This window comes from Podospora pseudoanserina, chromosome 2, assembly GCF_035222485.1.
Source record: "Podospora pseudoanserina strain CBS 124.78 chromosome 2, whole genome shotgun sequence".
Classification (NCBI taxonomy): Eukaryota; Fungi; Ascomycota; class Sordariomycetes; order Sordariales; family Podosporaceae; genus Podospora; species Podospora pseudoanserina.
In genome coordinates, this window is record NC_085921.1 from 2,451,359 (window position 1) to 2,475,719 (window position 24,361).

The 24,361-nt window shown below is 54.3% G+C and overlaps 5 protein-coding genes across 5 annotated transcripts; 2 read left to right on the plus strand and 3 right to left on the minus strand.

Moving 5' to 3' along the window:
* Positions 1 to 909: 909 nt before the first annotated feature.
* Positions 910 to 3,465, plus strand: CWH41 (Processing alpha glucosidase I; the record flags this gene model as incomplete). Its single annotated transcript, XM_062944304.1, has 2 exons — positions 910 to 3,144; positions 3,202 to 3,465. The coding sequence occupies 2 exons, from the start codon at positions 910 to 912 to the stop codon at positions 3,463 to 3,465; spliced, it is 2,499 nt and encodes an 832-aa protein (XP_062803118.1).
* Positions 3,466 to 3,978: 513 nt separating this feature from the next.
* RCY1 (F-box protein: endocytic membrane traffic, recycling ReCYcling 1) lies at positions 3,979 to 7,198 on the plus strand (the record flags this gene model as incomplete). The annotated part of the gene is made up of 2 exons (XM_062944305.1): positions 3,979 to 4,153; positions 4,232 to 7,198. 2 exons carry the CDS (start codon positions 3,979 to 3,981, stop codon positions 6,946 to 6,948), a joined length of 2,892 nt encoding a protein of 963 aa, XP_062803119.1. The 3' UTR covers positions 6,949 to 7,198.
* Positions 7,017 to 14,040, minus strand: QC764_206010 (uncharacterized protein). The gene is made up of 4 exons (XM_062944306.1): positions 10,952 to 14,040; positions 10,779 to 10,895; positions 9,639 to 10,716; positions 7,017 to 9,554 (listed from the first exon to the last, which is right to left on the minus strand). The coding sequence occupies exons 1-4, from the start codon at positions 11,766 to 11,768 to the stop codon at positions 7,304 to 7,306; spliced, it is 4,263 nt and encodes a 1,420-aa protein (XP_062803120.1). The 5' UTR covers positions 11,769 to 14,040; the 3' UTR covers positions 7,017 to 7,303.
* Positions 14,041 to 14,351: 311 nt separating this feature from the next.
* On the minus strand, positions 14,352 to 17,577 carry GDH3 (NADP-dependent glutamate dehydrogenase). Its single transcript, XM_062944307.1, has 3 exons — positions 16,585 to 17,577; positions 16,236 to 16,511; positions 14,352 to 16,175 (listed from the first exon to the last, which is right to left on the minus strand). Exons 1-3 carry the CDS (start codon positions 16,628 to 16,630, stop codon positions 15,076 to 15,078), a joined length of 1,422 nt encoding a protein of 473 aa, XP_062803121.1. The 5' UTR covers positions 16,631 to 17,577; the 3' UTR covers positions 14,352 to 15,075.
* Positions 17,578 to 21,781: 4,204 nt separating this feature from the next.
* Positions 21,782 to 24,294, minus strand: QC764_206030 (uncharacterized protein). Its single transcript, XM_062944308.1, has 2 exons — positions 22,988 to 24,294; positions 21,782 to 22,925 (listed from the first exon to the last, which is right to left on the minus strand). Exons 1-2 carry the CDS (start codon positions 23,161 to 23,163, stop codon positions 22,139 to 22,141), a joined length of 963 nt encoding a protein of 320 aa, XP_062803122.1. The 5' UTR covers positions 23,164 to 24,294; the 3' UTR covers positions 21,782 to 22,138.
* Between the last annotated feature and the right edge of the window lie 67 nt (positions 24,295 to 24,361).

Consider the following 24,361-nt stretch of genomic DNA (forward strand, 5'->3'; position numbering starts at 1 on the left):
TCAGGGCCGGCATTCGAGGCACTCGGACGGTGGACGATGGAGATATGGACTGAACTTTCGAGGTGGAAATAACACGGACGCCGGGAACTCTGGCGGGTGACGTCTGAGGCGGCGATAAGGACAAGAGGAACGGCTCTTCACGTGAAGTCGTCTGGAGATGTTTGTGGCTTGATGTTTGAAGATGTCCACCCCTTGTCGAGATACTTGTGGTGCAAGTATATCCATTAGTGCCATTCTGGGCCCTCTGCAGGTAAATTGAAACTGGTGGCTTGCAGATCTCCCACAGATGGCGTCAACCATGTCAACACCGTTATTGAAACTTTGCAAAAGATTCAGTACGTAAACCATGAGCGTACACACACACACACACACACACACACAAATCATCAGATGAAGTCAAAATTGCCTAGCGGCTCTGTGGATGCAGATGCTATGATGGCTCGCTTGATACGGATATAACCTACCAATTCGGAAGGTGTCACTGTCTCTCCAGATCTACTTGTATGTACAGTAGGTACTGAGCGAGAGTTGGAGAGAAGAACAGGTGGGAGCACAGTTGCTTTGAAGACCCCCCCAGAAGCGAAAAAAGGTGGGGTTTTGTTGGGGATCTTCGGCGGGGGGCGCGGGCCGATGGATAACTGCGGGGCCCGCCCAATTGGGGGTGGGGCAGCCACAGCTGAGAGCCACTGCCAGGGACAACCTACATAGGCCAAGGGCCAAGACTTTGGGCGGGAGATAGCTCCAACTTTGCAAGCTGTCCGAATTGGGTTTGGTGATAGCAGACAGGTGCCTGACCACCACGAACAATCGCGATACTGACGAAGACGAAGACGACGACGACAACGATGATGATGATGATGATGATGGTATAATCACACATATATTCTCGAACCGATCAATTGACCCACAATGATCCCCAACTGGAGGCGCCTCCTGGCAGCCACCGCCCTCCTCACTTCTACCACCACCGTCACCGCCACCACCGATGCTGCGGCCCCCTCCAACAACGATGAATCCATCCTCCACAGCGAACTCGCCTCACAGCAGAACTCATCACTGCTATGGGGCCCCTACCGGCCAAATCTTTACTTTGGGGTGCGCCCTAGAATTCCTAAATCGTTGATGACGGGCCTGATGTGGGGGAAGGTGGAGAGTTTCCAGGATTTTCAGAACACGATGCGGTACACCTGTGAGCAGAACGAGGGGATGAAGGGGTACGGGTGGGATGAGTACGATGCGAGGAACGGGGGGGTGCAGACGATCCACGATAAGGGGAATGGGCTGACGCTCACGACGAGCTTTGTGAAGGTTCCGGGGGGGAGGAATGGGGGGAATTGGGGGGCGAGGGTGAAGGGGGTTTTGGTGGATCCGGAGCAGAGGACGACGGTGATTTTGTATGTGACGCAGGAGGGCGGTGGGAGGCTGGAGGCGGAGAGGGGCGAGGAGAAGAGGGGGTATGAGGGGGACGTGGTGCTTAGCGGGGAGAGTGAAGGGTTGGGGGGGTATAAGCTTGTGGTTACAAAGGGGGAGGGGGAGAGGCCGACTAGTACGCATGAGATTAGTGAGTTGGAGGCGTGGGGGGAGGGGGGGAGGACGACGGTGCAGAGTTTGCAGTATCCGGACGAGCAGATTTGGCAGGCGAAGCCGATTGTGTTTCGGCAGTTGAAGGAGCAGGTGGATTGGTTGGTGGAGAACAAGTATGATAATGCCGAGCATGCGCCGCCGGTCTGGCAGGTTTTCACGCTGCAGAATAGGCCGGGGAAGGGGAATGTGCACATTGTGCAAAAGGTCTTCAAGGGGGACTTTGAGTTTGATGTGCTCTTCTCTAGCGAGAGTGCGGGTACGGAGCTCAAGAGTGAGGATCTGACGAGGGAGATCAAGGCTGGCTCGGAGGAGTTTGGGGAGAGGTTTGGGGGGGTGTTTGCGCTGAAGGCACCGTTTAATGCGGACAAGTACAAGAAGTTTGGCCGGAGCATGTTTTCGAACTTGATTGGTGGGATTGGGTATTTCTATGGGCAGGCAGTGGTGGACCGGTCTTATGCGCCAGAGTATGATGAAGTTGATGAGGGCTTCTGGGAGGAGGCTGCCGAGGCTAGGGCGAGACATGCGGAAGCTTTGGAGGGGCCGCATGAGCTTTTCACCAGTGTTCCTTCACGTCCATTCTTCCCTCGCGGGTTCTTGTGGGATGAGGGTTTTCACCTGCTGCCTATTGCAGATTGGGACACTGATCTTGCTCTGGAGGTCATCAAAAGCTGGTTTAACCTCATTGATGAAGACGGTTGGATCGGGCGCGAGCAGATCTTGGGCGCCGAGGCACGCAGCAAGGTCCCTCAGGAGTTCCAGACTCAATACCCGCACTATGCCAACCCGCCTACTCTCTTCCTCGTTGTTGAGCAGTTTGTCGAAAGACTGCTGAACACCAACGGCACCGCGGCTGTCCACAAGGAACGCCTGTCTCAGAGTGAGTCTTTGGCCAACGCTTCGCTCGAGAACCCCGAGGTTGGCCTCGACTATCTACGCAAGATCTACCCGCTGCTCCGCCGCCAGTTCCAATGGTTCAGAAAGACACAAAAGGGCGATATCAAGTCTTACGACAGAGAAGCATACTCCACCAAGGAAGCTTACAGATGGCGCGGCCGCACCACTACTCACTGCTTGACCAGCGGTCTGGATGACTACCCGCGCCCTCAACCTCCGCATCCTGGGGAGCTGCACGTTGACTTGATGTCCTGGGTTGGTCTCATGGCCAAGTCACTCTCCAACATTGGCGATGCTCTCGGCTTTGCGGAGGATGTCAGTGAGTACAGGACCATTTTGGACGCTATTGAGCACAACCTTGTCGACCTGCACTGGTCCGAGACGGACGGGTGCTTCTGCGATGCCACGATCGACGACTTTGAGGAGAACAAGCTCGTCTGCCACAAGGGCTACATCTCTCTCTTCCCATTCTTGACCGGCTTGATGAAACCTGATGACCCCAAGGTTGGCAGGATTCTGGCCTTGATTGGCGATGAGGAGGAGCTCTGGACGCCCTATGGATTGCGCAGTCTCAGCAAGAAGGATGCTCTCTATGAGACGGCCGAGAACTACTGGCGGAGTCCCATCTGGATCAACATCAACTACATGGCTGTGAAGCAGCTTCACGTAAGTCTTCTGGTCTTGAAACTTTTCAGGTATGACAAGCTGACTCGGGTTTCATAGTACGTTGCGACACAAGATGGGCCGCACAAGGAGGTCGCCAGAGACTTGTACTCGCGCCTGCGCAAGAACCTGGTTGAGACGATTTACAATGCCTGGGAGGAGACTGGGTTTGCCTGGGAGCAGTACAACCCCGACACTGGAAAGGGTCAGAGAACACAGCATTTCACTGGCTGGACCAGCCTGGTGGTCAAGATTATGACCATGGAGGACTTGGAGGGTGGTGCCAAGGCAACGGGGAGTGAGCACGGTCATGACGAGCTGTAGTGGGCGAGTCTATGTATGTGTTGGGTTTATGTAGTTATGTACAGTACCAGCGAGGAGTTGGGGGCGAAAGAGCGAAATATATACGGTTTTGGTCGGTGGATTTTTATCATTGCTAGTGGTGGTTTAGGGGACTTATATATTCAGCCCGACAGCTGTCGCCAGTTGCCCCACCTGCCACCGAAGTAATACGCGGCCCCATTCCGTAACCCGTCATCCCGACGGCCGCTTTAGCGGTCAACCTCCCCGCAGCGGGCTGGGGCTTGTGTCTCATCCCCTGAAATCGGAATCGTAATATGCGGCCTCGCCCAACCATAATAACTGAAGCTTACATCAAGCTCGACGTCGCCAGAACGCCCAACACTGTAATCAACCAGTCCTCAGCGCCTTTTGCTTGGTTTTATTTTCAAGCTCCACGATGTCATGACCTGATGCTTTTTTTATGATCCCTTTTCTTTTCTTAACTTTGTAATCCCATCAGACGATTTATTGGCAGTGATCCAAAAGACCTTGGCAATGTCGAACATCACCCCCCTCCGACGAGCGCCCACCACGGGCGGGGTTGGAACGGGAAAAATGACTGCCGCGACGACGACGACGGCGGGGCAAAAATACCATCAGCACTCGACGAGTATATTGAAGACGCTGCAGGCGACCGAGATGTTGGACACGAAGCCTGTTTTGCCGGCTGGTACGCACCACCCCTCTTTCTAACCCCCCCCCCCTCCCCGGCCCTCAGGAACATAAACTGATGGATATGTGCTTGTAGAAATCATCGCCACCATCCTCGACTACCTCCCCGTCCCGGACCTCCTCCGCTTCGCCCGAACGTCCCGCCGGTACAAGGAGATGGTCTACGACGACACACGCTGGGTGGCGCGGTTAAAGAGCATGGGTGTCTGGGACGAGGCGGAAGCGAGAAAAAGATTCGAGGAGGCGGTGCAGAGGAGACGACAACAAACTATTAGCAGTGGGGTTGGGAGGGGGCAGCCGATACCACCCCCATCACCAACCGGAACAACAAAAAGAGAGAGTTTATTCTTTGATGCGGATTTAGAACAGGAGAGGAGACAGCACGAGTTGCTGCAGATACAGCTGCAGAAACAGCAGATTTCTGATTTGAGGGATGGGTTTGAGACGATGAAAGTTTCTGGAGGAGGGTCAGGGGGAGAGCCACCGAGGGATGTGGAGGGGTTGTTGCTGGTGGTGAAGAACGCGAGGAGTATAAGGGGTCATGCGAGGCAGGAGTATGGGAGGATATACGGGGCGTTGGCGCCGTTTTATTTCGATTTGGTCAGGGCGAGGACGCATACGGATCCGTTGGTTTTTAAGGTTTTTAGGGATCCGGATCGGCAGGCGAGGATGCTGGCTAATTTGAGGAGTTTTGCAAGGAGTGACTGGGCGGATGGGGCGGAGGGGAGGAGGGAGAAGTTGGAGGGGATGACGGGGATTTTTGAGAGCGCGGTGCTGAGGGAGTTTGAGCAGGGGTATGAGTTTTGGGATGTGGACGGGAGGATGAAAAAGTATGCGCATGTGTTGGAGGTGTTGAATCCGGGGAGTAGTGCGGGGGTAGAGCTGTTTATACAGAAGCATCCGATTTTTGCGGATAGGGAGGTGCTGGCGAATGCGATGGATTGTGTGAATCAGGCCATGGCGGATAGTATCACGCTGGAGCCGTCGAGGAGGTTTTTTGAGGTGTTGGGGAGGAAGGTGAATGAGCAGGGTGAGATCATTGGGAGGATATTCCCGAGGCCACAGAGGGTGTTTTGGGGGTTTGTGGATAAGGTCAGGGAGGAGATTATGGTCGAGTATATCACGCCTTTGTTTGATGATGCGCATCAGAGGAGTATACCGAGTTATTTGAGGGCGGTGTCGGGGATTTTTGAGCAGACGATGTTGTTCTTGAGGACGCTGACGCCACCGAAGGGAGGGGAGGTGGATCAGGAGGCGAAGGCGAAGGAGATAGCGTTGAGGATCTTTGAGCCGCATATTGATTTGTATTTTCAGGACGAGATCGATACGTTTACGGCGCAGGCGGAGAGGGAGGTGGGGGAGTGGGAGAAGAAGTTGTCGGAGCAGGAGGCGAGTGCCGAGTCGTTTTATATGGGCAGCTTTGCGAACCGGCAGGCGGACAAGAAGGACTTCTTGACGTCGTTCAAGAAGGTGGTTATGATGCCTGTTACGGTATTGCCTACGAGTCTGGGGTTGCCCATAGGGTCGCCGTTTGCAAGTAGTAAACCTGCTGCGACGGCGGCTGCTAATGGTGGACCGTCGACTCCGAGTCGGGCAGGGTCTCCTGCGCCAGCGGGCACTCCTGGCGATCGCGCCAGCAGTCCATTACCAGGCAAAGCATTTGCGGATGAATTGGCAGCCAAGGCGGCGCTGATGACGTCTCGGCTGGAGGGCATCAAATCCCTCTTCAGCATCGAGGTAGCGCTCAGCCTGGTTCACGGAGCTAAAGCGAGCCTAGGTCGTGTCGCTGTCTTCATCCAGCTTGGAGGCCAAGTCGGCGGCGAGGCGCGAGAGATGTGCGAAACCATTTTCGTCACGCTCCTCCGCATCCTCGGCAACGGCCACGTCAAGCCTGGTTTCGACAAGGCCGTCACCCATCTATCCCAATACAACCCCCGCGAGGTCAGCGAACACGAAAAGGGAGGCGTGGCCCCCTTGGTCACATTTATCGAGCTGGTCAACGTGGGCGACCTCATCTCCCAGATGATCGACGTCTTTTACGAGCAACAGCTCGCCCAGCCGAAAATTGCCGACAGAAACGACTTTTTGGATCCTGCGGGCATGGCAAAGAAAAAGTTTGAGCAAATGCTCGACGAGAGCGTCGCCGCCGGCCTTAATAAGGGCATCGACGTGCTCATGGACGAGGTGGAATACATTTGCGCCACTACTCAGTCGCCGACGGACTATAACCCGGGGGGTATCTCTGCTCCTGATTCCATTCTGTCAGGGACGATCCCTGGGATGGAGAAGGCGCCTGCTCCGAAGCCACCGGCGGGGGCGATAGATATGGACATTGGCCCTTCAAAAACAGCGCAGAGGATCAAGGATCTGGTAGCGTCGCACACCTCGATGTTGGTGGGCAGCACAGACAAGTCGATGCTTGATGTGTTCAACGGCGAGGTTGGACTCCGGCTCTTTACGGCGGTGTGCAAGCATCTGAAGAGACAGCGGATCAGCACCGAGGGGGCGATCAAGCTGATTGCGGATATGAATCTCTACTTTGAGTACATCCGCACGCTCAAGAACAAGGACTTGCTCGCGTATTTCAAGGCGTTGAGGGAGCTGAGCCAGATTTATCTGATTGATGCGAAGCATGCCAAGGAGATGGCGACGATTATTGCTGATGGGGACAGGTTTGGGGGGATCTTTAGGGCGGAGGAGGTGTATGAGTATGCGGAGAGGAGGGCGGATTGGTATCAGGTGAAGAGGGAGGTGGAGAGGGCCATGTATGGGTTGGAGTGTTGTGTTATGTAGACAACTTGGGACATGGACATGAGAGGAAGAGATATAAGGGCAAGGAAGGGATGACGAGAATACAAAAAACGGTTTTGATGGTTGAGCAAAAGCTCGTTTCGAGATGGTCCTGCCATTGCTATCTATCTGCCTAGTTGTTTGTTCCAATGACCCGACTGCCGTAGAGGTGATACATAGTGTGGAGAAAAAAAGGGAAAACCAAACGCTGATATGTCGGCCGTATTTGGTGTTTCATATATAATAATGGGTATCCAACTGAGATGGAAAAAGAGAAACACTGAAATCCCTTTCAGTCTGTATATATAGAGAAGAAACCCCCCCCCCTCAAAAAAAAAGAAACAAGATAACACGCCCCCTAATAATAAATCTCATTCCCGTGCACCATCGCCTTGAACTCATCATCCGGCTCCTCAAACCTGTACCCCTCCCCCCTCACCACTCTGTCCACCTCCTCCCTCACAAACGGGTACACATCCCTCCACGCGTTCCTCCCCATCCACCCATCCAGATGCCCATACCCCGGCACAACCTTGCGCTTGTAATCCCCGTCCTCAAACTGGCTGCACAACACCTCGTACGTCCGCTCGGTAGCCTCGGGCGACAAGACAGCGTTGTCCCTCCCCACCCAGAGCATGATCGGTATCCCTTTTAGTCGTTGGACATTCTCCCTCGTGTCCAGGGGTTCATACATTGGCGCATTGGTCATGACATGACCCTCGTAGCCCATCTTCATGAGCAAATTCAGCAACCGCATGTTCACCCCCCCGAAAAACCGGTCGATCTGCCGATGTGTAGCCTCGTTGAGGTTGTGGTGGTTCCAGCACCGACCAAACACCAACGAAGTTCGGTGGCAGGCGGCATTGTTGCACATTTCTTTGCGGGATTGGGGGTATAACCTCAGGGCTTGGTTAAGGAGATACTGAGCCCATCCCTCGTCTTTGCTCGTCGAGCAGCTGAACCAAGAGCCGCAGACGGCGTTGTATAACTTGTCAAGAGGCAAAGGACCGCCAGCCATGACTTTGGCCATGTTGGCGGGTCCCCAGATGGGGTTCATGAATACCTGTGAGCAGTTTATCCCCAAGATCCAGGAGGGGGGGATTGTCCCGTCTAGGATGCCGCAGGAGAAGGCTACCGAGCCCATGCAGTGGGCGACGCAGTAGACTTTTTCCGGGGAGGCGAGTTTGGGGGTGAGGGTGGTGGTCTGGGATTTGCGGATGTATTCCAGGCAGGCGCGGAGGTCGAGGCGGGCGTCAAACGTTGTCCAGTTGTTGCCTGCGATCATGAGCTGGCCGATGCGGTGGACGGACACCCAGACGCGGTAACCTGCTCGACGGAAGTAGTTGACTGCGTTGAAGGGGATGGTGGGGAGGGCAAAGATTTGGTGATCGACGCTCGCGCCGGGGATCATGAAGAGGTCTTTTACCTGGTGGCCTTCTGGGACGTGGGTGGGCTCCCATTTGTGCATGCGGGTTGTTACGCCGTCCGAGGCGACGATGGCGTAGGAGCTGTCGGGGTTGGTGTCGTTTGTGAAGCCGGTAAACGTTTGGGTTGGGTATTGGAGGGGGGTGAGAGGGGCGAGGAAGAGGGACATGGAGCGGCGGGTGAAGTAAGTCAGGAAACTGGCGGCGCTGACGGCTTTGCGGATGAAGCTGCTGCCGGTGGTGGTCATGGTGTTGATCTGGGAGAGGAAGTCGCTAGGTTGGATTTGCATGATGCCCTTTGCGATGGGGGCGCCTCTGCGCCAGGCGTCCTCGTCGTCGAGATCGCGGCACATGCCTGGGACGTGCTCGCTGATGGTCACGTAGAGGGTGCTGGTTGCCTTCCAGAACTGGATAGGGGCCAGGGCAACCGACGAGTCAACCACCTTGTAGCCGTGGAAGTGCAGCCTCCTGCCATCGACACCAGTCATGTCAAAGTCGTAGGTCAGGTTGCGAGTCCCCGGAGCTTTGGAGTTGAGGATAAACAGATTAAACTCTCCTCTCTGCACCATGAACGGGGACCCACGAATGGCCGGGCAGACAAAAGTGCCGGTCAGCATCCCACGATGCTGCACATGGCTGATCATCTCCTTGGTGTTGAAAGACTGCACGCTAAGGAAGAACCTCGCGCTCTCACAGAGCGACTTACCAATGCGATGAGCAAGCTCATACGTCGCCCGGTTATCCTCGGTCATCTTGGTATCAGCATGAAGAAAGCCAGACATGACCTCGGTAAAGCCAATGCCGCTAGCTTTGACAATCCGAGCCTTGTCCATGACCTTCTTTGCCGTCTGAATGCTGATCAGCTCTTCCTCAGCCTTCAACTGCTCCCGCCTCTGCTTGGGCCTGCACCGCTTGGGAGCATGCGCCGGCTCCCCGAGCAAGTTGAGAATGCCATTCTTCTCCTCGCTAATCTTGAGCTCCTTGGACTCGCAGTACGCCTCCACCGATCGTTCCGCCAAAGCAGCGATAGTGGCAAAAGGGTTGGCACCCAGCGCAGTCGGAATCACAGAGGCATCTGTAACCACAAACCCGTCATGGACTTCCGCTCCGTTTCCGCTAAAGAGCTGACCGACGTGGTTGGTGACACCAGTCCTCCCCGTATTGTCTCGAGCCATGCAGGCACCACTAAATTTGGGTCAGAAAAAAGAAGAAAACTTCCGTCGGTGCAACGTGGTACATTCGGAGGAAAAAGACGAAAAAGAAACTTACCCAATGGGATGAACCGTGATCTGCTGGCCCATGATCCCGTAAAAGGGGCTGTGTACCAAGGTACCTCCAACATACTCTGTGGCCCGCTCCAAGATGTTGTTGAGCTTCTTGACGTGGTGGCTGCGAGCGACGCCGAGGAATTCTAGAACGGGCTTGTCGTCCTTCAACGACAGCATGGCCTGATTGCTGTCATGCGACATGACCAGATACACCTGCGTCCGTTCCGTAGCGCCATTCTTGAAATAGGGTCCCAAAAGTCTAGAACCCCATCTCGCCAGAGCAGCCTGCGTCTTCTCGATGATAGTATCATCCCTCGGGTCCTTCTTTCCCGGCATGAAGTCCAGCATGACCTGGAAAAGATGCGACAGAGCATGGGGAATAGCCCCCTCCTCAATCACATACCCATCCAACGGGTTCTCGTGTCCCTCCCGGTTATCAATCACACTCGTAATCGTTGGCCCGATGGGGTTATACGGCGACGGGACCGGCTTGCCCATCCCGTTGACGTGTCTGTCGGTGTTGTATCCAAACGCCAGCATGTCGCCGTTCCCGCTCATGTTCTGTCCGACACTGTCACTCATGGAAAGGCCCATAGCCTTGCTCCTGAGTAGGATCTCGGTCGAAGCAATGGCGCCGGCACCGAGGAAGACGGCCTTTTTCGCATGGACCCACATAAGGTCGTTGTGAAGATAGCCTTTGAAGAGCCCGCGGTTCCTGCCGTGCCAGGCGAAGAAGACGCGGTAGCCTTCTTTCTCGTCCTTTTGAATATACCGCACCTCGCACTCGCAGAACATTTCGGCGCCCCAGTTCCAGGCGTCGGCTAGGTAGGTGACGAGGGTGGTGGTTTTGGAGCCGTCGTTGACCCCCGTGGCGTCCTGGCCTGTGAGACTGGATGGGGACATCTCAACGCCGCAGCTGTTGGGACCATTGCGGAAGCGTGTTGTCTGCTTGACCTTCTTAAACTTGTGACCCATGCCCAGGTTTTCGGCTTGTTCCTTGAAGACTTTGGTCTTGGGGAGTTCGGGCCACTCGCTGGGGTACTCGGTAGGTTCAAGGACCTGTTCCACCTTCTTGTAGTCTAAGCCACCACTGTCAGTACACACGTTTCCATCGTATCCTAGATGCAATGGGGGTTCTCACACTTATCCAGGCCCTTTGGGTTTTCCCTAATCTCCTTAGGCCAGGGCTTCATAGACAGCGTCTGCTTATCCGCCTCCATAAACACATTCGCATTGATCAGACTAGTGCCACCGAGACCTGTTCAACGTCAGCACAAAAGAAACCCCTAACCCGGACTTCAGATCAAGACTCACCGTTACAAACAACCGCATTCTGTCCCTTCCCAAAAATCATATGATACATGCCGGTAGGGTTCCCGCCCTCCACCAGTTTCCCCTTTAAAAACGCCGGCGCCAGCTGCCCCGAGTAGTGCAGCTCCTTGAACGCCTCCACCGCGCCGGTAGGATACTCCCCCGGCCACTTCTCCCTCCCCCTCTCAAGCACACAGACCGACTGCCCCGTCCTCGCCATGCGGGAGGCGGCAACACCACCGCCATACCCAGATCCGATCACAACCACGTCGTACGATCCCCTCAGCAGCTCAAGCGGCTTGGAGATGCGAGGAAAAGCCTTGTCGTCTCTCCCGTCGGTGTACCCCCTGATCTTGGCCCGGGAGGTGCTGTGAGGGGAGGGGTCTTGCTGGTGGCCCTCGTAGGTTTCGATGGGGTGGGAGTCCTGGCGGGAGGGGGTTGTGGCTCTGGGAGGAGGGGCGGTTTCCTCGCTGATGAGGGTTTGGGTGCTAAAGACAGAGGCTGCTCGGGGGTTGGGGCTGGAGGAGGAGCTGGACATGGCTGCTTCGGTTGAGGAAGAGGATTCCGAGTCGGCGGTTCGGACTCTTCTGTGTCGCAGGTTGGGCTCTGTCTCTGTCCGGTTCCTTACGCTGTCATGCGTCAAATCGGCTGGACTGTGGACGATGTGAAGATGGTCGATGGAGAGCTGGCCTCTGGTGTCGGTGGTGCCAGGGCTATCAATGTGAAGGGCTGGGGTGAGAGGAGGTGTGTAGGGCCCGTTCGGTCCGTTGGGATGGGCTCCCAACATCTCCGAAGGGTTTTGTCTCTCGGATTTGTCCATTGTGGTCGGTGAGCTGGCCTGCCCGGATACCAATACGGTCGTGTCCACTATCAGGGAAGTTGGCTGGGAAAGAAAAGCCAATCCGTGTCACACAAAGGAACAATAGTTCAAGTAAGAGAGTATGTTGGCTGTATGAGATGGGAACACAAGAAAAGGGGGTAGGTAGGTAGGTAGGTAGGTGGTTAGGTAGGGTGAGAGAAGGGTGAGAGAAGCAGGAAAAAAGCCTTGAGGATTTGAAGCAGGCTGTGAGATCTTGATAAAGGTTCCCAGTTTCTGGGCGACTCGTCCGAGGGGGCTACCGGCATGATAGAGGCGCGATCCCAGACTGGTGTGGCTTTGTCTGGGCCAAACATCTTCGATACCGTCGGTAGAAGGGCGCTAGATGTGTATTGAGCATACAATGTCACGCCATCCCTACCAGTTTGCAGACTGTATGCAGTCTCCATGTGGGGGAATACCAAATTACAAGCCTCGGCCCCTACCCTTTGCTGACCCCAAGAATATTCGGTCAGGGCGCAGCTCGTCAGCCCGAGTTCATTTGTTGGAGTACTCCTGGGCTGGGCTGGGCTGAGTAAAATCTTCAACCATTGCTGACAGGAGGCTGTCATTGGCTGGCATCCTTCCACCCTACCAGGCGATGGAGGGTGGACAAGGGGTCCAGGGTAGGGTGGTCCACCGCGACGGGTGAACCAGACATGGGAGACACCTGGGAGCCATCTCCGAAAGAGGCATGTCAGTCTTGGAGTCGCGAATGGTGACCATCTTTCAAATGCTGCCTTGTGGCTGAGGAACAAGGCTCGCAACGGCGACGATGTCATGTGGAAAGACGTCTTTTTTGGAGCGCCTCCCTCCCTTCTTTCCGTTCCCCTCCTCCACAAGCTGGAATCTATGACGGACGCAAAAGGATGTCGATTGGCTGTATGCAAACTCAGCCCATAAGATAGATGGTGTCTCAGACAGATCGACGAATCCCGACTGCACGGGCAATCTATCCGCAATCATTTAGGGGCTCTGACTGGCAGCTTGTAGCAGAGATCACCCTAGCCATCCCTCATTGCTGCCTTCGGGACGGCAGCGGAGGTAGAGCCCTTTTCGTGGTGGCCAGGGTTGATAGTGCTGATGCTGCGTTCATTGGACGGGAAACGAGCGGGTCGTGATAGGCTACAGCAAAAAGAAGTCGGCGATGTTGCAAGCCGTTGTAGCCGACTTACTCGGGAGCGCAACTCGCAGCCTTTCCATTTCATCATATTGCAGTTTCTACTCGGATCTCGAGCAATCGTTATTTGTATCAGTACCTTTCATCTCAATGCCCTCCTTCAATGCTTTGCGAAGAGTTAGCGCTCTGATCACGACCAGATGTTTGATAACTCAATCCTTCCGATAAAGGCAGGGGCGCTGTCAAACCAAGACTTTACCCCTGGCCTCCTTAAAGGTCGGGGGGCCGGCCCGCTGTGCTCGGCAGTCGATGGTTTGCGTGTTGGTGATCGAGATGTCGCAATGCGAGCGAGGCCCAGCAGTCTGGCCCTTGGGCTCGCCGGACACTGTTTGGAAATACTGTATAAACTGCAGAGCCCGTCCATATGGGCAACGGGCGACCGACGTCAAAAACGACGTCAACGAGCTGACGGCCTCAGGCCCCCAATCACACCCCATGCAGTTTGATGCCTGATTGACACCCACACACACGGTCAAGGCAAAGCCCCAAGGCTGATAACTGATCGGTCCATCAATGACTCTTATCATGACTGGATCTTCATCCTGAGGATATCAGGAGGGCGTCGTCGTCGCATTGCCCGTATAATCAGGTGTAGTAGATAGACTGCTGTTCCTGATTCGCAAAACTCGAGTGACTCGACATATTTCGGGAATCTCAGCCTTTGAGCTGGGCGAGACGACGATTGGATTCCGGTGAGAAGGTAACTGTTTCGAGGCCGTTGCACAGCCTTTCGGTGCCACCACCTTGTCCTGGGTATATTGACATCTGTCAGCCGATTGGCCAATTCGCCCAAATTAGTTCGGGCGGTTCTGTCTCCATCTCGACCACACGACAACGACGTGGAAAACTGCCCAACAGCGTTGCGAGGGTGCGGCGTCGAGGGGGTGGGCGGGCGGTCGGCGACAGGTGTGGCTCTTTGTGTCGCTGTGGCTTTCAGTTCGGTGTTTTGGGTTCAACGTATTCTTCGCTTGCTTCGCTTGCGATGTCCTGGAAGAGTGTTGCACAACGTCAAGTCCACGACAGGTGTTATTCATGGAAATTTGTCACGAAAACGCCGATTGTCCCGACGTAACCTTCTTTGGAGAAAGACAGCTGGAGATACCGCTTGATATCGCTCCGGACCTTATCGCTGATATCCAGCAATCAGACCTTCTCTGATTGGCTTTTACGCTCTCTACCCCATGGGGAAGTTGATTCTGGGAAGGAGCCACGACTTGTCCCTTCCGAGGTCCCGGGTCAATTTGTGCTGGTCAGCTGCCCATTTGATAACACTTGATAACACGGAAGGGGCATGGTGTCTCATTAATGGCGTGCTTTGCTTCTCAATTCACTTCATTCCGAACATCGACTTCACTTGCAGTTTCTGTTCTTTTTATTTTTTATATTTTTTATTGTGTTTATAATCTTTATATGCTTGGGGCATCCCCAACTCTATTCTACAGATTCCTTCCCTGCGCCATGCACGACACGCTATCCCTCCCAAATGCCGTCTATGCCCCTTGGTGTGAGAACCTTAAAAACCATAACAAGAACACGAACAGGTACACACACACACACACCCTCATCCACGCCCAACTCCAACAAGCTTACAAGCTTATTCTGCCTCCCGCAGGGGCAGAACAGCAATGACGTTGTCGGTAGGGCCCGCTCGGTTCAATTCTCTCCCCGACTGTGCAGGAGGCACAGTCGTGGTTGTTACTCACCGAGCTGCCAATGGGAAGATGGGGGTGGAAGATGAAGATGAAGAAGATGAAAGTCGTAACCTCGTCCCGGCCATCCCGTCCGATCCCTTCAAACTCCATACCCAGCACCCAAGAACCCCCATGACGCCAATGGGTCCAGAAAACGCCCAATGAGAAAAATCACAAATCCCACACCGATGGGCGTGCCGCAAAGAGCGGCGGCGTCATCATCGAGGTGGCGGCCACATCGCCATCCTGATGGGAATGGCTCGGCACTTGGTCACCCACATACGGATACGTGGTGGTGCCTCTGCAGCCCTGGTTCTAGCCCGGGTAGCGCCGGATGCCGATCCAGCAACACATACAGCTACTCTGCCTTGGGCTGAACTGCAACCACTGGATCATCGCTTTAAGCGGCGAAGCCAGAGTCGGAGGTGACCTCGGCATCGGCAGCCTCCTTGTTGAGCTGGTTGTCCCACCAGTCACCAGTCTCCTTCATGGCACGGGCGACCTTGACGAAGCCGGCAATGTTGGAACCGGCAACCAAGCTGGGATACTCGCCCTCGGTGGCCTCGACGTACTCCTTAGCCGTGTTGAGACCCTGGAAGAAGGCGCACTTCATGATCTCCTTGAGCTTGCTGTCGACCTCCTCCTTGGTCCAGGCGAGACGCTGGCTGTTCTGGGACATCTCGAGACCGGAGACGGCGACACCACCGCAGTTGGCGGCCTTGCCAGGGGCATACCAGATGGCCTCGCCCTTCTTCTCACGGCGCTCGTTCTCAAAGACCTCGATGGCCTCGAGAGTGCAGCCCATGTTGGAACCCTCAGCAATGAACTTGCAGCCGGCGGCGACAAGAGCCTCGGCCTCCTCCTTGCTGACCTCGTTCTGGGTGGCCGAAGGGAGAGCAATGTCGACCTTGCCGACGTGGACCCAGGGGCGGACACCGTCAATGTACTTGAGGTTGTCCTTGTGGCTGTAGTCGGAGAGAGAGCCGCGGTTGAGCTTGAGCTCAGCAATGGCGGCGATATCCTCGGGGGTGACGCCCTGCTCGCCAGTGGCGATGAGAGAGCCCTTGGAGTCGGAAAGAGAGACGACCTTGCCGCCGAGCTCAATGACCTTGAGGGCAGCATACTGGGCGACGTTGCCGGAGCCCGAGATGGAGACGCGCTTGTTCTTCCAGCCATCGGTCACACCAGCATACTCGAGCATGTGGCCGACATAGTAGACGAGGCCGAAACCAGTTGCCTCGGGACGGATGAGAGAGCCACCCCAGTGGAGACCCTTGCCGGTAAGGACACCAGTGAACTTGTTGCGCTCACGGCGGTAGGCACCGAACATGTAACCGATCTCGCGGCCACCAACACCGATATCACCAGCGGGAACATCGGTATCGGCACCAATGTATCTGGCGAGCTCGCGCATGAAGGAAACGCAGAAGCGGCGAATCTCGTTGTCACTCTTGCCCTTGGGGTCGAAGTCGGAACCACCCTTGCCACCACCCATCATCACTGTTGCGAGTTGGTTAGCGAGTGCTCGCCATACAGGAGGCAAAGTTGCCTGTCACTTACGGCCAGTGAGGGCATTCTTGAAGATCTGCTCGAAGCCGAGGAACTTGAGGATGGAAAGGTTGACGGAGGGATGAAGTCTGAGACCACCCTTGTACGGGCCGAGGGCCGAGTTGAACTGGACACGATAACCACGGTTCACCTGGAGGTCGCCATTGTCGTCCTCCCAGATGACGCGGAACTGGATGACACGCTCGGGGATGGAGATGACCTTGAGGGCGGTGCGGTACTCGGGGTTCTTCTTGAAGAGGGTGCTGTTCTCGAGGGTGTAGTAGAGCTCTGTCGGGTTCACGAGTCAGCACTAGCCATTGGCGGACCAGTGTCCCAAGGCTTGGCTCTCATGGAAACTCACCCTTGTAGGCCTGCTCGAACTCGGGCTCAGAAGGAAGGTTGGACATTGTGACGAGTGTTGAATGGGTATCTAGGGGTATATGTTCTTGTTGTTGTTGTTGTTGTTGTTGTTGTTGTTGTTGTTGTTGTTGTTGTTGGAGTGCGGAAATGTGTCGAGGGTATCAACTGTTGAACTCGTACGCTGTCGAACGAAGAATGAATGGGAAGAGAAGAGGACAATCGAGCACAATGGGACGAAGGGAAGGGACGAGTATAATATAGACACCCGCACGAAAGGCCGGTGGTGGGGGGGAGGGGGGGGCAACGTTTGAAAGCCCGAATAGCGACGGTCTCTTTTTTTCATGGGACGACAGAACCAAGCCTTTTCCTGGTCCCCTGCTCCTAGCTACACAGTTCTCTCTACCGACAGCACAATAGTGTAGCTCCGTTTCACACTATTATCCAGAGCCTTGCGTTTTTCTCCTGGGATGGTCGTCAACAGGCAGCGCGGGGGAGTCCCTGTGCTGGGTCGAGTGGCCACGTTTTGGCGAGGATTTACTCAGGGAGCGCCGGTTATCGCTCGTGCGTTAGAAGCACGGCGCACAGTTCCAGCGTCTTGACATGTGGAACGACGTCCGCGCCAGTCGGGTCGTATTTGCTTTTTTGCCATACATATCATGATGCCTATTTCCCCTTTGGAAAACCAGACGATATCGGCCGTGGGATGAGATATTTTCCTGCAATAGGCAATGCCCCGCGTTGGTCTACACATACTGTCGTCACATAGCATTGCTGATTGGCTGCCCGGCAGCTTGGAAAGGGCTAGGCGGTGCTGCTCGCTGCCCATCTCGGGGCGTGGTGGTGCGTGGAGGTTGCAGTCGAATGGGGGGGCAGTTTGGGGGTCCCTATGGGGGGCTCGGGGGGGCCACTGGAGGGTACGGGTGGTTGAACAATGAGGAAAAGCTCGCGTGCTTGTCCTGGACCCTGGCATGGCATCTGGCAGGGGGTCCCGGCCTCTCTGACGACAGGCTAGGATCAAGATGCCGCCGCGGCGCCACTGGGACAGGCCCTCATTCTTATCCGACGACACTGATTGGCCGCCCTTTTCTGGGTAAAGCCGGTGGGATGGTGCTCACGAAGGGCTGCGGGGTCGACGGGAGCTAGCATTCTGCGAGGACATCGGCGCAGGGCAGGGAAGCGGCGCCAAAAACGACGCAGAATCACCCGGCTCATTTTCGTGCGACTCCGACGTCGCTGGAGTCCTAGTGGCCGTCCTACGCTACTCATGTCCCTCATGTCCGCTTCCCTCCGGCGCATCCCGCGTTTAGTCATTGAAAAGGCAGACGAGCTCCTCGACACGACGACGGCAGGGTTGAGGGTTGCGGTTTGGCTGATCAGCCTCCGGTCTTGCAGCAGGTAATATTTGCTGCTATCTGTGCAGTTGTAATGTGAACTGGTAACCAATTCCCAACTGACCACTGATAGGCATTTATTTGAAGCTGGCCTCTCCCGGCCATCTTGGACGTCGAGCCCTTGTTACCTAACCAACACTGCCAACCCCCATTCAGCTGTCAAAGTCACAAATATCGCTCAAACATGAACGGAAGACCAACATGGAAGGACATGTTTCGAGATCGGGCAGAGCAAGCTGTTGTTGGTGATTGAATGTATCTAGTAGTCGAGCTGAACATAAGGCAGGCAGGACACCACCATTCGGCACCTCCGTCGTCATGATGTCTTGCAGCCTGCATTTCCTTGCATTTCACTTTCTGTCTCCTTTCGATGACGCACTGGGGCGTGATATCCCTCAAGCTGCGCCATGGCTCTTGGTCTCGACCAGTGGGTAACCAAGACTTTCCCAAGATCTGTTTTGTATCCACACGGGAAAATCCGACAAATCGTAACCTCTTAAATTCAACCAGGGACATCCCTTCCTCCTGGGGAACCTTACCCCAATGGGGTCAAGGATATCCCGACTTTGACGATGAGTTGGGAAAAAACGGCCGACGGAAAATACGATCTAGGTGTTGGGTTTTTTGTCTGTGTGTTCCTCACCACCAGGGAAAAAAACTACCGAACGACCTCCTCATCTTGAATATGACGGAGGCCGAGACGGGTAGGTTTGGGGTTCATCCTTGGTATACTCTAGCTGGTGAGAAACAAATATGGGGGGAGAATTGTTCTTCGGAACTTTCGTCATCTTTTCTAGCAACCAGGGTGTGGACCAACCCAGCAGCACCTATGCTTTTCTCGAACTGCTGGGCAGAAGTCCAATGATGATGCCTGACGACGAGCTTTGGGGTGTGGTGTTGATTTGTTCTGTTTCTTCGCCCCGAGCCCCGAGATCCCCCGGCCGGCGTAAATGCGAACGGCGCTTGGGTAGTGTAGTGGGCGGAGTTTCGGAGCCAGGCCCGATGATGAAGAGGGTACGGGGACTAGAACTAGATGACTGGGGACCGGGGGAGAGAGGGATCTCGGAAGGAAACGGCTTGACGCGGCTCTTTTCGATGTATTCTAGATTTAATGTATGTGTGGGCATGACACGCGCGCGGGACGGTGATCAGATAAGAAAACACCAGGGTCTTGTTTGAGGATGAGAGCCAGTGAGGGGAGGTTGCATTACATGAATGCATGCTGTGTGGTTTTGATGGTGTCGGAAGGACCGGAGCGGCGGGACTGAGCGAGCAGCAAGAATGTCAACGGGTACCTGGTGGTTGTGTGTAACAGAGGACGACGACGACGACAACGAGCTCGGCCGAGAGGGACATCAACATGGGACGTGGGGGTTGGGTATGTTGGAGGGGAACACTCAGCTCGGCGAGCCCTTTCTTGTCGGCGAATTCCTCGCTGTTGCGAGCGCCTCCGTCCCGTCTTGTCTCGTCTCGTCTCAGGTTGTCTAAAGACCAGACCAGACCAGGTCGAGAATATTCGTCGTCTCATCTTTCCAACCCCTCTTCTTCTTCCTCCTCCTCGTCCTTCTTCTCCTCTGCTTCACTTCCACCGTTTTCTTCATGCCAGTCCTGCTATCTCCGACAATTTAAGCTTCACCATGACACCGTCAATCTGCAGTCGCACAAACAAGCCTCCTGCAACCCATCTAGGCCAGATCTGTCCATGACAAGAGGACATACATTCCCCAAAAGAGAAGACGGTCCCTGCGTATAAGGTAGGTAGGTAGTCTAGCACGTGGGTACGTACCTTGGATAGGTACGTATCTACGTACCTCTTTGCTGCCGTGGTCCCCTACTACCACTAAAAATAACATGTGAAAGAGCAAAAGCCAAGAATGAGTCTATTTCGGCTTGGGGGAAACGGCGGCGCGTGTGCAAGATCATCTGATAAGATAATCTGTACCTGTTGGGGTGATGTGACTAGTAGGGGGATGTCAGGCTCGGTGCGCTTGGCTGAGGGAGATGAGATTGATAAGATAATCAGGGTGATGGTGAAGTTGGGTGAGTGTCGGCATGTCTGTCGGAGGAAACTGATCTGATAAGATTATTTAGGGGGTGGTGTGGCCTGTTGGTGTACTTTGGGCTGGTGGGAGGACTGATGTTCTTTTGTTGGGGTGGTGATATTAAGAGGGGGTTGTCTGTTGCGGGTGAGCTGAAATGTTGGCGGTGTTTCTTCATGTTATTTGTGATATCGGGGGTGGTGAAGGTGGATGGAGTGAGATTTGTTTATGGTGACATGGGACCTCTCATCGTGTGCTTTTGTCTTGTTTTCGGTTTACTTATATAAGTCAGGCAGGTATATGCGGCATGAGTATATTCAGGCTGAGCTATCCTGTGTAAGCCTTGATTACATGTATCCTGTCATCAAAGGTTGTCGTGGGGTTTTGTTGGTTGATGCTTTTAGTAGGCTCTAGTTTACATGCTCTCATTTATGTGCTCTCATTCATGTGCTCTCGCTCATATGCTCTCATTTTCGTGTTAGAACTTATCGTCTCTCATCCCTTCAGTCTCATTCGGCATCCCATCTAATACCTCTTTGATAGAATTTATCTCAGTGGGTACAGGACTCCAGGCACTTACAGGGCAGCGCTTGCAGACCTACTTTTCCACAAAATCTCTCACACGACTATTCTCACGAGTTTTCTTCCACAGTTGCTCTTGCACTACTATTCTTATGGCTACTGTGTATCTGTTGCTCTTACACCATTGTTCCCACGCCACCTTTCATCATCTTGCACAGTTTCTCTCGTCTCTCTCTAATTCTAAACGCACTGCTGGCCTAGAGTTGCATGAATCTTCAGACCGTAAAACCTCACAAATGTCTTGCATGGCAAGTCCCCTACAGCTTACTTAGATACCCAAGGGTCCCTGGTAGCCAAGCTAGATATAGCTTTCTTGGTTTCCTCAAATTTCACATGCTTCAAGGTGTTTGCAAACTACTAGTTTAAAACCCTTGATCAAGTCTGGACTAAACATACAACCCTCCCTTCCCCGTGACAAGGAGAAGAATGTGGTTCTTGTCTAGTCTTGGACGGGATTGGTTGTCTCCTATTCAGGAACGCGACAGGTGAAAGGAAGCTGAGAACCACACGCTCACAAGTACGTACCTGTCCTACGTCTACGAGCGACACAGACGCATTTCATCCGATTCAGGGATGCAGGGGCAGCGTGACACACCACCTCGTCAAATCAAAGACGACAGCCTTGGACAGTGTATGATCCCAAACACTCGAATGCCAGTAACCTACCTTTTCAGGTCAAGCTCTCCATTATTTTCACATCATATCACCACCAGGCCGTGGGCCGAATTCATATCGCCATGCACGTGAGCCGACAGTGCACCTTCCATCCCAACAGTCTATGACTCTACATTGCAAACCAGCTTTTTTATTTCCCCTACGTACTACATCTTTCAGCAGCTCCTTACATTCCTTGGGCTATATCCCAACATGTGTCTTATCTCATTCATCACCCAACTTCCATTTTGCCCAGTCTCACTTGGTTGTCCATCATCTCATAGACAACTGACCAAAACCTATTTGCAGCTTCGAAAAATACAACAACATAGACAAAACCAAAGGCGGGTATCTCCTTCTCTTTTCCAGTCTTCACTCCCAACAGACAGCTCAAACAGTTGAATAACCAAAAGCACACAGAATACCATCCTCTATCACAACTTCAAGGACAGAACGGACGAGAAGATATACAAACAGACCAACATCAGAAGGCAAAACTCAAAACGCCCAAACGAAGAAAAAGACAAAACGTCCCAGTAAAAAAAGTTTATAATTTCAAAAGATAAAAAAAATAAAAATAAAAAAGGAAGTATGTAACAGTCGTGACATGGTAATGTCGGTGGTATACGGCGGAGAGAGTTAGGTAATAGGTAGAAGAGAAATGAAAGAATCGAAAGTCGTGTTTTGTTTTGTTTTTTGTTTTCTTTTAAACGAAAGGCGTCTCGGTCTAAGCTCTTCCGCTTTTCCATCCCCCCCTTTCCCCCCAATTGACTCCCAACTCCTATTCCCCCTTTTATCAACAACCATCAGAAGTCCAGGAGGGAAAAGAGAAAAAGAAAAAGAAAAGTCTCGACTCGTCAACCCGCAGCCAGCTCAGCTAACCAGCCGCTTATGACACCTGCATAACCATAGGCCCGGCAACGGTAATCTCATCGGTAATCACACCCGTCAAAGGACCGGCGCTGGTCAAGCTGACATAGGTGACACCGGCCAAGTTCTGGGGCACCTCGCACCCGGCCTCCTGCGTGAAGGTAGTGAAGACGGTACCGCCGGGGTTGCCACCAGTAGTGAAGCCGCAGTGCGTAGCCCCGGCAGCAGCCTCGCTCTCCAACCGGATGACAGTACCAGCAGTAACAGTCGCCGCGTCAATCCCCGCGCCCAAGGCCAAGGATGGGAACGCAGTCAAGATCAAGTTCGACCCCTCAGGGCAGCTCTCGATAAAAGGCGCAGCGAGCGAAAAGACCTGCTTCGGCGTGAGAGGGGTGTCGAACGCCTGGGGGACGGCAACCACCCCGCTGGCGGCGCGGACAAAGGTCTGGTGGCGGGCCTCGATGGTGAGAATGGAGCCGGCGGTGGTGAGAATGGAGCCGTCGGAGATGAGGGCGGCGGCGCCGAGGTAGGCGGATACACCCACGTTCTCGAGGACGGCGGCGGTGGCGACCATGCCGGCGGCGTCGGTGAAGCCAAAGTTGTATGTGCACGGCTGGACGGGCTGGACGCCGGCCTGGGCGAGGGCGGATTGGAGAAGCACGACGTGCTCCTCTTCGGTCTTGCCGATCTTGGTCAGGTCCTCGATTTGGCGCTCGTTAAGGCCGAGGGCTTGGAAGTCGGTGACAGGGAAGCGGGCGAAGCCTTGCTGGTAGAAGGCTGCTTCGAGCCATTCGAGGGTGAGGGCGCTGGAGGGTAGGTTAGTGTCAAAGTTGGCTACATGGGACTGGTTTGATTGAGGTCAACTCACAATTGAAGAATGTCAAGATCGTTGATACCAAGAGCCTGAGCAGCAGCGTTTTGACGCTTCGCGTGTTGGTACATCTTCAGCTGGGCCTTGTTGAGCTTGGGAATTGATGGGAGGGCCGAAGCAACAGCCGCAAGTCCCGCAACAACCACCCCAAGTGTCTTTGTGAATGAAGGCATTATGTCGGTTGTGTGTGTGTGTGTGTGCGAGAGAGAGAGATTCCCGTTTCTTTCCAAATGTCCTTTCGGTTATCGTTCCAAAGCTGTCGAGTTCGAGCAAAGACCAGTCCGGCTGCTTGTATAAAAGAATAAGACAAGACCTGCCTGAGGTAGGTTGTGTATAAAAAGATTAAAAAATATTAAAGCTGTAAAAGCTGAATAGATCCAATGAATGGACTAAAGAGTGAGAGACAAGGACAGACTGAAGCTGCTTTTGTTTTTGTTTTTTTGTTTGAAAAAAAGGAGAGTCAAAAGCAGACCAGTGCTTTGGGTAACGAATAGACAAAACACAAGGAGGCGTGGGATGAGGAGGAGAAAGAGAAGAAGGAGGGGAGGGGAAAGAAAAACGTCATGAGATGGGAAACGACCATGGATAAAGATGGCCAGCCAAGGAGGATTCCCCTTGTCGCCCTGGTGGCCCGGCGGCTGCTGGCCCTTCCGGGTCCCGCAGTAATCACTGCTTGCTTCGAAAGAAATCTCGTTCAGGCAATGCGCAGGGTCGTTTCCAGCGCTCAGGGCGCGCGCCCCGGGGCTTCTGCTTCATCGAGTTCGGCTTCCCGTCAGACGGCAACCCAAGAGCAGCACTTCAGATGGCAGGACTGAGGACCTCGACGTCTTGGTGTTTCGTTTCCCTCGAGCCTTTGGAACCCCCTGCCGCAGCTACCGCCAATCACATCGCCATCTTCATCTTTAAAGTTAAGATGGAGGCTCCTCACCCCCCTGCTCGGGACCCGGCTCGCACGCAACGCTCTGTGTGGGGGCGTACAGCCCCAACCACTGAGAGCACGTGCCAAGAGTGTGCCAGGGGGTTGCACAGAAGCTTGGGGTAGCCGCGCTGGGGTGATCTGCGACAGTGGCGTACGCGATGCTCGTCTCAGGAACGTTTCAATTCAGACGGACCGCAGCAGAACCGACATCTTTTCCTTCTGTCTTCTGCCCCCTATCAAGCCTCTTGTTCATCCGAGCGAGCTGCCATCTCCATGGATGGATACCTCTAGGTATTGCTCGAAGCTTATCGCCATCTCCATAACCTTATTGCGACATACGGTAGGCCGCCCCTTTCTCGTGACTGAGCGATAGCGTCGCATCGGTTCCTGACATGCAACCCAGTAGAAACAACAACAAGAAAATCATCCCGACGCCGTGTGCTTCTTCCGTG

What these genes read in the sequence shown, in the direction of transcription:
- QC764_206010 (XM_062944306.1), bottom strand. Translation starts at nt 11,768, where the DNA reads ATGGACAAATCCGAGAGACAAAACCCTTCGGAGATGTTGGGAGCCCAT. An exon ending in GAATGCGGTTGTTTGTAACG is followed by an intron (nt 10,896 to 10,951) that starts GTGAGTCTTGAT and finishes GACGTTGAACAG; the next exon opens with GTCTCGGTGGCACTAGTCTG. An exon ending in CCCAAAGGGCCTGGATAAGT is followed by an intron (nt 10,717 to 10,778) that starts GTGAGAACCCCC and finishes GTGGTGGCTTAG; the next exon opens with ACTACAAGAAGGTGGAACAG.
- GDH3 (XM_062944307.1), bottom strand. Translation starts at nt 16,630, where the DNA reads ATGTCCAACCTTCCTTCTGAGCCCGAGTTCGAGCAGGCCTACAAGG. An exon ending in GTTCGAGCAGGCCTACAAGG is followed by an intron (nt 16,512 to 16,584) that starts GTGAGTTTCCAT and finishes TGAACCCGACAG; the next exon opens with AGCTCTACTACACCCTCGAG. An exon ending in CAAGAATGCCCTCACTGGCC is followed by an intron (nt 16,176 to 16,235) that starts GTAAGTGACAGG and finishes AACTCGCAACAG; the next exon opens with TGATGATGGGTGGTGGCAAG.
- QC764_206030 (XM_062944308.1), bottom strand. Translation starts at nt 23,163, where the DNA reads ATGCCTTCATTCACAAAGACACTTGGGGTGGTTGTTGCGGGACTTGCG. An exon ending in GATCTTGACATTCTTCAATT is followed by an intron (nt 22,926 to 22,987) that starts GTGAGTTGACCT and finishes CCTACCCTCCAG; the next exon opens with CGCCCTCACCCTCGAATGGC.